Source organism: Bos indicus x Bos taurus, chromosome 6 (genome assembly GCF_003369695.1).
Source record: "Bos indicus x Bos taurus breed Angus x Brahman F1 hybrid chromosome 6, Bos_hybrid_MaternalHap_v2.0, whole genome shotgun sequence".
NCBI lineage: Eukaryota > Metazoa > Chordata > Mammalia > Artiodactyla > Bovidae > Bos > Bos indicus x Bos taurus.
The window spans coordinates 15835648-15847911 of NC_040081.1; the positions used below are offsets into that span (position 1 = coordinate 15835648).

The window sequence follows — 12264 nt, forward strand, 5'->3', positions numbered from 1 at the left end:
CTCCTTCAGAATGGACTGGTTGGATCTCCTTGCAGTCCAAAGGACTCTCAAGAGTCTTCTCCAACACCACAGTTCAAAAGCATCAATTCCTCAGCGCTCAGCCTTCTTCACAGTCCAACTCTCACATCCATACATGACCACAGGAAAAACCATAGCCTTGACTAGGCAGACCTTTGTTGGCAAAGTAATGTCTCTGCTTTTGAATATGCTGTCTAGGTTGGTCATAACTTTCCTTCCAAGGAGTAAGCGTCTTTTAATTTCATGGCTGCAGTCACCATCTGCAGCGATTTTGGAGCCCAAAGAAATAAAGTCTGACACCATTTCCACTGTTTCTCCATCTATTTCCCATGAAGTGATGGGACCAGATGCCATGATCTTCATTTTCTGAATGTTGAGCTTTAAGCCAACTTTTTCACTCTCCTCTTTCACTTTTATCAAGAGGCTCTTTAGATCCTCTTAACTTTCTGCCATAAGGGTGGTGTCATCTGCATATCTGAGGTTATTGATATTTCTCCCGGCAATCTTGATTCCAGCTTGTGCTTCTTCCAGCCCAGCGTTTCTCATGATGTACTCTGCATATAAGTTAAATAAGCAGGGTGACAATATACAGCCTTGACATACTCCTTTTCCTATTTGGAGCCAGTCTGTTGTTCCATGTCCAGTTCTAACTGTTGCTTCCTGACCTGCATACAGATTTCTCAAGAGGCAGGTCAGGTGGTCTGGTATTCCCATCTCTTTCAGAATTTTCCACAGTTTATTGTGATCCACACAGTCAAAGGCTTTGGCATAGCCCATAAAGCAGAAATAGATGTTTTTCTGGAACTCTCTTGCTTTTTCCATGATCCAGCGGATGTTGGCAATTTGATCTCTGGTTCCTCTGCCCTTTCTAAAACCAGCTTGAACATCATGAAGTTCAAGTTCACATATTGCTGAAGCCTGGCTTGGAGAATTTTGAGCATTACTTTACTAGCATGTGAGATGAGTGCAATTGTGCGGTAGTTTGAGCATTCTTTGGCATTGCCTTTCTTTGGGATCAGAATGAAAACTGACCTTTTCCAGTCCTGTGGCCACTGCTGAGTTTTCTAAATTTGCTGGCATATTGAGTGCAGCACTTTCACAGCATCATCTTTCAGGATTTGAAATAGCTCAACTGGAATTCCATCACCTCCACTAGCTTTGTTCATAGTGATGCTTCCTAAGGCCCAGTTGACTTCACATTTCAGGATGTCTGGCTCTAGGTCAGTGATCACACCATCGTGATTATCTTGGTCATGAAGATCTTTTTTGTACATTTTTGTGTATTCTTGCCACCTCTTCTTAATATCTTCTACTTCGGTTAGGTCCATACCATTTCTGTCCTTTATCGAGCCCATTTTTGCATGAAATGTTCCCTTGGTATCTCTAATTTTCCTTAAGAGATCTCTAGTCTTTCCCATTCTGTTTTTTTCCTCTATTTCTTTGCATTGATCACTGAAGAAGGCTTTCTTATCTCTTCTTGCTATTCTTTGGAACTCTGCATTCAGATGCTTATATCTTTCCTTTTCTCCTTTGCTTTTCACTTCTCTTCTTTTCACAGCCATTTGTAAGGCCTCCCCAGACAGCCATTTTGCTTTTTTGCATTTCTTTTCCATGGGGATGGTCTTGATCCCTGTCTCCTGTTCAATGTCACAAACCTCATTCCATAGTTCATCAGGCACTCTATCTATCAGATCTAATCCCTTAAATCTATTTCTCACTTCCACTGTATAATCATAAGGGATTTGATTTAGGTCATACCTGAATGGTTTAGTGGTTTTCCCTACTTTCTTCAATTTAAGTCTAAATTTGGTAATAAGGAGTTCATGATCTGAGCCACAGTCAGCTCCTGGTCTTGTTTTTGCTGACTGTATAGAGCTTCTCCATCTTTGGCTGCAAAGAATATAATCAAGCTGATTTCGGTGTTGACCATCTGGTGATGTCCATGTGGAGAGTCTTCTCTTGTGTTGTTGGAAGAGGGTGTTTGCTATGACCAGTGCATTTTCTTGGCAAAACTCTATTAGCCTTTGCCCTGCTTCGTTCTGTACTCCAAGGCCAAATTTGCCTGTTACTCCAGGTGTTTCTTGACTTCCTACTTTTGCATTCTAGTCCCCTATAATGAAAAGGACATCTTTTTTGGGTGTTAGTTCTAGAAGGTCTTGTAGGTCTTCATAGAACTGTTCAACTTCAGCTTCTTCAGCGTTACTGGTTGGGGCATAGACTTGGATTACTATGATATTGATTGGTTTGCCTTGGAAACGAACAGAGATCATTCTGTCGTTTTTGAGATTGCATCCAAGTACTGCATTTTGGACTCTTGTTGACCATGATGGCTACTCCATTTCTTCTGAGGGATTCTTGCCCGCAGTAGTAGATATAATGCTTTTTCCCAGGGCTGATTTTATTCTTCCAACTATTCGTCTTTTGATTACCCTGTCTTTCCATGCCTCAGCTTCCTCAAATGTAACCTGAGAATACTGCCTGCCTCACAGTGTAGTCATGAGGATGAAATGTGTTTATGCTTGACTAGTACTTAGAACACTGCTGAGTGCACAAACTGTAGGTTTGCTCAGGTCTCTGGGTGCAAATCCTTTGCTGATCCGTAGAGTTGCATACTCTACATTTGCATCCGTACAGTTGCATGCATAACTGTCTCTATTCATCTATGATTATGTCCATTCCTTCGTACCTAATGTTGTTTGTATACTCTTTCTTTCTCATTTTTTCTCATCAACCTTGCAAAGATTTGTCTATTGGATTAATGTCTTTTGCTTTTATATTTGTAAATCTTGTTTCTTTGTTTTCATTAATGTTTGCTGTTATCTTTGGCTCTCTCTCTCTCTCTCTCTGCTTTTCCCTATTGTATTCTTTCTAATTCTGTGAGTTAAATCCTTAGCTTGTCAATTTTCAGTTTTTCTTCCTTTCTAATATAAGCATTTAAGGTACAAATTTCCCTCTAGTTAATGCTTCATCTGCATGCCTTTACTAGTGAGTATTCTATTTATTGTTCAGTTCAAAATATTTCTAATTTTCAGTATAATTCCCCCTTGACTCAAACATAATTTAGAAGTTTCTTTTTTTACTTTCCTAATGAATGTATTAGTTTGCTTTTGGTTAACTTTTTGTTATAAATTTCCTATTTAATTGTATTGTGGAGAGAGAATTTCTCCACATGAGGACAATTGTTTAAACATTTTTTGAGACTTCCTTTGTACTGAGTATATTTCAAATGCTTCATATGCAGGGTTCTACATAATAGATGTGTTAGAATAAAAATTTTTATTCCATTAGAATAAAAAATCATGTCAATTGCTTTATTCAAATATTTTCCCATTTATTTATTTATAAGTTTTCAAGGTCTTTATCTTTTGAGTGTGTCCCTTATAAACAGCATATATCTCATTTTTTTAAAAAATACAATATGATGATAGCTGAAGAGTTTAGTCCATTTACATTATTGTGATTATTTACGTTGTTGATTTTCCTGTCTTATTTGGGGCTTATTATTTGCCCTTTTCATATCCTCTTGTTTCTTCCTTTTAAAAATTCTGTTGGGTTAATAAAGCTGTTGTTGTTTTCTTAATCTTCCTTTTCTTCCTCTACTTGGTTTGAAAATCATATATATCCTATTTCTATTCCATTAATGGTTATCTTCACGTTTATACCATGAATCCTTAAATTATGAAGTTCTTGCCCTCTTCAGAAATAATACAAAGAATGTTGTTTCCATATCAACTTTTCAGTATTTTGTTCCACCTTATTTGTATATATTCCTGAAGTTAATTGCTATCATTATGTAATAAACAATTACCAAGGAATGATGCTAAAGCTGAAACTCCAGTACTTTGGCCACCTCATGCGAAGAGTTGACTCATTGGAAAAGACTCTGATGCTGGGAGGGATTGGGGGCAGGAGAAGGGGACGACAGAGGATGAGATGGCTGGATGGCATCACTGACTCGATGGACGTGAGTCTGGGTGAACTCCGGGAGTTGGTGATGGACAGGGAGGCCTGGCATGCTGCGATTCATGGGGTGGCAAAGCGTCGGACACGACTGAGCGACTGATCTGATCTGATCTGAGTACTGTTGTTCAGTCAGTGGTTATTCAGATGGACTTCATATTTGCCAACTTCTTGGTTTGTTGTTGCTTCTTGCATCTCACTTCTTCATTTTTCATTCAATTTTCTTTTTTCTAAACCACATCTGCTAGTAGTTCATTAGTGAGAGTCTCTTATCATTAAATTGAGTCATTAGATAGTTCTCATTTTTGACAGTTTGTGACCTACAACCTATGATTCAACCTAATGGCAAACTCTCTCACTCTTTGATCTCCCAGTATTTTGTTCTTATCATACTTTGTATAAGCTCATGAACAGACTTCTCTGATTTAGCCAGTGGGTATTTCCCTTAATTCCTTAAGAGCTCATTGAGGGCATTTATCTAGTACTTCCAGATAGTCATATGTTGAGAGATTTCTCAACTTATTCACATGTCAGACTGCCCCAAATGACTCCCATTTGTTCTCATATTTCGACTCAGTTTGGCACAGTTTCATGAGTGCTATATCTTCATTATGGATCTTTGTTCCCTTTAATTGCTCTCTTTTTCCCTTTCATTGTAATTTATCAGATATTTACATTGCCATTACTGCTTAATTTTGTGCTTACATTTGCCTCCTGCATCTTTGCTGAACCTTTTATTTTTAACCCATTTCCCTCATTAACTTCTACAGAAAAGCAGAGAGCAATTGAATGTTCTGGAAGCTCACTGTAACTCACCATCTCTAGGATAGTGGGTCACTGAGGTAGCCTCTTAGCTACACAAATTCTGAACAAACTGAGAAGTCCAAGCAATGGCATATAGATGTCAAAATACCACTTGACACTGTCAAGACTGAATTGAGGTCACAGCTTAGCATAAAAGTAGAGAATTAAGGCAACTGTTAGAATTAAACTAACTCAACCTCCCTGATCCCAGGTAACCATGGGGCCAACCAGGTAAGACTCAGCATGGAGCAGGGGGAGAATGGAAGAGCAGGGTTGACCTGGCCTTCTTTTTATTTCCAAGATTTTCTGATCAAATTAATCTTCTCCCTTTTCTGGAGAAAAGAGGAGTTAACCGGTGGAGAGGCCAAGAATGACACATCTCAGGTTGGAAAGAAATCAGGAATGTTTGATCAAAGAGGCATTTCTTCTTAACAAGAAACAGAGGAGGAGAAACCAATTTAGATCAGGATCTCTTCTATAAGTATCAAGAGCACCCCTGCAAATCAAACAGGTTGCTTTTGCTTTTTGGTTGCTTGTCATATTTTGAACTTTTCCAGTCAATTTAAATTGACTGTTTTTGTTCATCTTTACAAAACTCAGTGAGGGAGTTATATTCCTTGTTACTGGGGAAGATATGGAAGCTCAGAGAATGTAAGCATCTTGCCTAACCTATCACCCATACATAGAAAATAAAAGGAAATTAGTCCCTCACCTCCTCCAGTAGAATTAGAAACACAAAGCACTAACTATTCTACTTTAACGTTTCATTTGTTTGATTTGCAGGGGTGCTCTTGATACTCATAGAAGAGATCCTGATCCAAATTCTGCTGAATGTCTGCATGTGCGTTGTCGAGGATTAGAGACCAGTTTGGCTGAATGTACTTTCACTAAGGGAGTACACAATTCGGAGGGGTTGGCTGGTGTGGTGTGTTACACAGAGAGTGCAGGTTAGTGGAGTACTTGCCCAATATTTTCCCTTCCTTAGAGACTGTTTGTTTCACACCAAGTCTGTACTAAACAAACAAATTACGGATCTCCTGTTGCCAGTCACACACAATGACAAAATCACATTTTGGGTTTTAGAGCCCAAATCGGCGCTTTTCCCCTATTGTACTTTTTTTCCATTCAAATATCCTTCTATCCTTTACTTCCTACATGGGAAGTAAAGTTGTTTGATTCCCCTTTGATTCTTTGAACATATGGATTAAAATTGATGTAGCAAACACAGGTAAATATTAGAAGAAACTCAGCATCTCCTTTGAGGAGTCCAGCTGATTACATATTCCTTTAAAATGGTTAAGTGATCGCATCTATGCTTGAGACAATCACTGCTGCTTTTCTCCTTCATCCTGACATTGGAATATTTTAGCTATATATATAGTGTTAAAGATCATATCCTTTTTGGTGCTAAAAAAAAGAGCCATCAAAATGTAAATGGAACCGCCCAAGTAAGCCTCGGGGTGGGGCTGGGTCAGCATGAAAGGAGTGCGTGAGCACCAGTGTTTGCAAGGGCTCCAGATTCCCGGATCCCCTTTCCCAGTCTCAGAAGAAGCCTCCACAATAAATGCTGGCTTTCAGAGATTAGCAAAGGGCCTCCATAAGCCAGCTTTGGCATTTATTTTCCCTATTAATATATTATGGTAATGCTACCACTCGTGCATTTTATATCACTTTTTATCTGTGCCTGAATTTATCTTCATGCCATTATTCCAAACATGTGATAAAGATGTCATCCACAACTTGCTAAATAAATTTCACACAGACAATTCTACTTTACAGCTCCTCCAAAAAAGGACTCCTTTCAATGTGTGAATGGGAAACGCATTCCTCAGAAGAAGGCCTGTGATGGTGTCAATGACTGTGTAGACAAGAGTGATGAGCTGTGCTGTAAAGGTAGAGATGAACCCAGCCTTTAAACTCCCAAGTGCTTTCTTCTAAGAAAACAGAAGCAGCTTTCCCATTGACTTAAGATCCCATCTTATTGCATCTTAAGAATGAAAAAAAATCCCCTCTTCTATTTGTGTTTGCACAGACTGCCGAGGTGAAGGTTTTCTCTGTAAATCGGGTGTTTGTATTCCAAAGCAGTATAAGTGCAATGGTGAGCTGGACTGTATCACGGGAGAAGATGAAGTTGGTTGTGAAGGTAATTTAAAGTTTTGTGGTTATGTTTTATTATTATTATTTGACCCAGGGGTTTTAGCAGACTTTGTAATTATTGCCTAGATCCAATTTGTCAATAGGGCCTGTAAAATGGCAATTTCTTTTTCTAAAGTTTTTACTGAAGTATAATCAACTTACAATATTGTGTTAGTTTTAGGTGTGGGCTTCTCTGGTAGCTCCAGTGATAAAGAATTGAAACTGCAATGCTTGATCCCTGGGTTGGGAAAATCTGCGGGCAAGGGAACAGCTACCCACTCCAGTATTCTGGCCTGGAGAATTCCATGGACAGAGGAGCCTGGCGGGCTATAATCTGTGGGGTTGCAAAGAGTTGGACATGACTGAGGGACAAACACTTCACTTCACTTCATAGTGATATCCATATATATATATATGTTCTCTTCCAGATTCTTTGCCCTTAGAGGTCATTACAATATATTGAATATATTTTCCTGTGCTATACAGTAGATCTTTGTTAGTTATCCATTGTGTGTTGGGAGGTGTGTGTGTGTGTCTGTGTTTATTAATCCCAAACTCCTAATTTATCCCTCCTTTCTTCTTTAAAATAATGACAATTTCTAATTCAACATTCCTTCTGCATTTATTAACTGGAATCTTGTAGAGAAGAACTATTTTGTTTCCATGAAATGCAGTTCATTATTGAAAGGCAAAGTGTTATTTAATTCCTTCCTTTTGCTTACTAAATTTCAAAGCAGTGAGCAGGTGCTCTTTGTTTTTTAGTGCTCACTGGAAAACCTCCAAAGGTAGGGAATATTTACTAGGTACCTAATGCATGCTGCAGTCCATGGGGTCACAAAGAGTTGGACATGACTGAGCGACTGAACTGAACGGAACTTAATGCATCCCACCCAGACTGACCTCATTCTCCCATTAATGTATTCTGGAGGAAAAATCTTCCTAAGTTAATATATTTATTCATCTACTCAATGGATATTCATTGAGTTCTTACTGCGTGTGCTGGATCCTATTCTAAGACGCTGGGGTTACCACTGTGAATAACACTTCAAAATACCTGTGCCTTCATGGATCTTATATTCTAGTGGAGGAAGAGAAACAATAAAGAAAAATAAGTAAAAATATCTAGTAAAATAATAAGTACTTTTTTTATAAAAGCAGGAAAAGAAGATATAAAAGGGGGGATAAATTCTGGAAGTGTAGATAAGGTGGCTTGGGAAGGCTCGCTCACTTTTGTTTTTAGGTAAAGAACTGAAGAAAATGATGATCCAGCCATGCAGAAGTCTGCAGAAGAGTGTTCTAGGCAGAGGCAACAACCACTGTGGTTTTGCTAAGATAGGAACATTCCAGTATGGGACAGTCAGCAAGGAGGCTTATGTGGCAGGAATTCCACCTGTGCATAGTGAGAGATTAAGAGACAAGCAGGAGGGGACTTCCCTGGGGGTCCAGTGGCTAAGACTCCACAGTCCCAATGCAAGGATCCCAGGTTCAATTCCTGGCCGGGGAACTAGACCCCACATGCCCCAACTAAGAGTTCACATGCCACAACTAAAAGTTCCCTTGTGCTGCAGCTGAGACCCAGGGCAGCCAAATAAATAAATTAAAAAAAAAAAAAAAAACAGGCAATAGGAGAGGTTGGAGAGGTGCTTGGTTGAGGTGATCAGGGAAGATCTAGGGACGTCTGTTAAGGAATGAAATGGGGACTCTAAGCAGAGGAATAGCATGATCTGAGTTACATTTTTAAATCAAGATTACTCTGGCTGCTGTGTGGGGAATAGGCTGTATGAGGGTGAGGGGAGAAGCAGGGAGACCAGGGATGAAGCTACTGAGTAATCCAGGGAAGATGACAGTGACTAGGATAAGCTGGTAGGAATGGAAATGATGAGAAGCAGTCAGATTCTGGATATATTTTAAAACTAGAATCAGAATGATTTGCTTATGAATTGGATGGGGGTGTGAGAACAAATGAGCAGTCAAGGATGACTCCAGGTATTTTGGCTTGAGAACGGAAAGGATGGAGCTCCCTTTCTCAAAGATAGGGAAGGCTGCTGGAGGAGTGTGTGCAGGTCCTTGCATCCACCTGACGTACATGGAGTGAATCTGGTGGTGTGCTGGTAAATGTTTAACGGTGGGCTTTGAAGAGGGAGAGGAACTCCCTAATTTGCAGCTTCTGCTAATTTCTATGGTGTAAATTATTCCCACCATGGATGATTTCAAGCCACTGACGTGATGTCACTTTACACAACCTGGGAAGTGACACAACAGCCTCTTGTATAGTGGTTGTGTCTGTGTCAGGACATCACTGCATTACTGTTAATAGTTTATTGTAGTGTTTTATACCTGTCTTACCTTCCCTTTTCAACAGTACATGCCTTTAAAACAGAGGCTATTTTTACATTCCAAACGCCCCTGGTAAAGTGCCTTCTTTAAAGTGTATAGAAACCTGGATCTTAGGTCCATGAATCAAGGCAAATTGGAAGTGGTCAAACAGGAGATGGCAAGAGTGAACATTGACATTCTAGGAATCAGTGAACTAAGAGGGACCGGAATGGGCAAATTTAACTCAGATGACCATTATATCTACTACTGTGGGCAGGAATCCCTTAGAAGAAATGGAGTAGCCACCATACTCAACAAAAGACTCCAAAATGCAGTACTTGGATGCAGTCTCAAAAAATGACGGAATGATCTCTGTTCATTTCCAAGGCAAACCATTCAATATCATAGTAATCCAAGTCTATGCCCCAACCAGTAACGCTGAAGAAGCTGAAGTTGAACAGTTCTATGAAGACCTACAAGACCTTCTAGAACTAACACCAAAAAAGATGTCCTTTTCATTATAGGGGACTAGAATGCAAAAGTAGGAAGTCAAGAAACACCGGGAGTAACAGGCAAATTTGGCCTTGGAGTACAGAACGAAGCAGGGCAAAGGCTAATAGAGTTCTGCCAAGAGAACACACTGGTTATAGCAAACACCCTCTTCCAACAACACAAGAGAAGACTCTCCACATGGACATCACCAGATGGTCAACACCGAAATCAGGTTGATTATATTCTTTGCAGCCAAAGATGGAGAAGCTCTAACAGTCAGCAAAAACAAGACCAGGAGCTGACTGTGGCTTGGATCATGAACTCCTTATTGCCAAATTCAGACTGAAATTGAAGAAAGTGGAGAAAGCCACTAAACCATTCAGGTATGACCTAAATCAAATCCCTTATGATTGTACGGTGGAAGTGAGAAATAGATTTAAGGGACTAGATCTGATAGAGTGCCCGATGAACTATGGATGAAGGTTCGTGACATTGTACAGGAGACAGGGATCAAGACCATCCCCATGGAAAAGAAATGCAAAAAAGCAAAATGGCTGTCTGGGGAGGCCTTACAAATGGCTGTGAAAAGAAGAGAAGTGAAAAGCAAAGGAGAAAAGGAAAGATATAAGCATCTGAATGCAGAGTTCCAAAGAATAGCAAGAAGAGATAAGAAAGCCTTCCTCAGCGATCAATGCAAAGAAATAGAGGAAAACAATAGAATGGGAAAGACTAGAGATCTCTTAAGGAAAATTAGAGATACCAAGGGAACATTTCATGCAAAGATGGGCTCGATAAAGGACAGAAATGGTATGGACCTAACAGAAGTAGAAGATATAAAGAAGAGGTGTCAAGAATACACAGAAAAAGTGTACAAAAAAGATCTTCATGACCCAGATCATCACGATGGTGTGATCACTGACCTAGAGCCAGATCCTGGAATGTGAAGTCAAGTGGGCCTTAGGAAGCATCACTACAAACAAAGCTAGTGGAGGTGATGGAATTCCAGTTGAGCTATTTCAAATCTTTTTTTTTTTTTGTTTCAAAGTAGTTTATTTAGGGGTTCCAGTTTCACTCCTCAATAGATTTTATGTATTTCTCATATGCTTCTTCACTCATTAGTTCATCTAGTTCTGAAGGGTTACTGAATGTCATCTTGATCAGCCAACCGTCTTCGTAACAAGACTTGTTGACAAGTCCTGGATTTTCTGCTAGAGCTTTATTAATTTCAGTTACTTCTCCTGATAGAGGAGAATAGAGTTCACTAGCAGCTTTCACACTTTCCAAAGCACCAAACTCCTCTTGTTTGTTCAACTTTGTCCCAACTTCAGGCAGACTACAGTAAACAACATCTCCCAAAGCTTCCTGTGCAAAATTGCTGATTCCCACTGTTCCGACACCATTTTCTGTTGTTACCCATTCGTGTTTTTCTGTGAATTTCCGCACCGACAGCAGAGCAGGGCCGGTGCGCAGCTCCCGGACTGCACCCGCTCGCAGTCCCCAGGGCCGCGGCAAGCAGGGCGCGCTGGGTGCCGAGATGGCGCGCAGGCCGCCGACCGCGGCCCGCCTATTTCAAATCTTGAAAGATGATGCTGTGAAAGTGCTGCACTCAATATGCCAGCAAATTCGGAAAACTCAGCAGTGGCCACAGGACTGGAAAAGGTCAGTTTTCATTCCAATGCCAAAGAAAGGCAATGCCAAAGAATGCTCAAGTTCAGTTCAGTTCAGTTCAGTTGCTCAGTCAGGTCCAACTCTTTGCAACCCCATGAACCACAACACACCAGGCCTCCCTGTGCATCAGCAACTCCTGGAGTCCACCCAAACCCATATCCATTGAGTCGATGATGCCATCCAACCGTATCATCCTCTGTTGTCCTCTTCTCCTCCTGCCCTCAATCTTTCCCAGCATCAGGGTCTTTTCCAATGAGTCAGCTCTTTGCATCAGGTGGCCAAAGTATTGGAGTTTCCAGCTTCAACATCAGTCCTTCCAATGAACACCCAGGACTGATCTCCTTTAGGATGGACTGGTTGGATCTCCTTGCAGTCCAAGGGACTATCAAGAGTCTTCTCCAACACCGCAGTCAAAAGCATCAAATCTTCGGTGCTCAGCTTTCTTCACAGTCCAACTCTCATACCCATACATGACCCCTGGAAAAACCATAGCCTTGACTAGACAGACCTCTGTTGGCAAAGTAATGTCTCTGCTTTTGAATATGCTGTCTAGGTTGGTCATACTTTTCTTCCAAGGAGTGTCTTTTAATAATCATGGCTGCAGTCACCATCTACAGTGATTTTGAAGCCCCCAAAAATAAAGTCAGCCACTGTTTCCACTGTTTGCCCATCTATCTGCCATGAAGTGATGGGACCAGATGCTATGATCTTTGTTTTCTGAATGTTGAGCTTTAAGCCAACTTTTTCACTCTCCTCTTTCACTTTCAACAAGAGGCTTTTTAGTTCCTCGTCACTTTCTGCCATAAGGGTGGTGTCATCTGCATATCTGAGGTTATTGATATTTCTCCTGGCAATCTTGATTCCAGCTTA

General features: G+C 40.4%; 1 protein-coding gene and 1 pseudogene across 2 annotated transcripts in view; one reads left to right on the forward strand and one right to left on the reverse strand.

The window, feature by feature from the left end:
• Positions 1–12264, forward strand: part of CFI (complement factor I) — a 50468-nt gene that overhangs the window by 19788 nt on the left and 18416 nt on the right. Inside the window, exons 6-8 of the mRNA XM_027543846.1 lie at positions 5566–5729; positions 6562–6675; positions 6815–6925. Of these exons, the coding sequence (XP_027399647.1) occupies positions 5566–5729; positions 6562–6675; positions 6815–6925 (389 nt within the window). The remainder of the gene's footprint in view (positions 1–5565; positions 5730–6561; positions 6676–6814; positions 6926–12264) is intronic.
• Positions 10765–11295, reverse strand: LOC113894754 (annotated as a pseudogene). Its single transcript, XR_003511654.1, has one exon. The product of XR_003511654.1 is annotated as a glycine cleavage system H protein, mitochondrial pseudogene (transcript).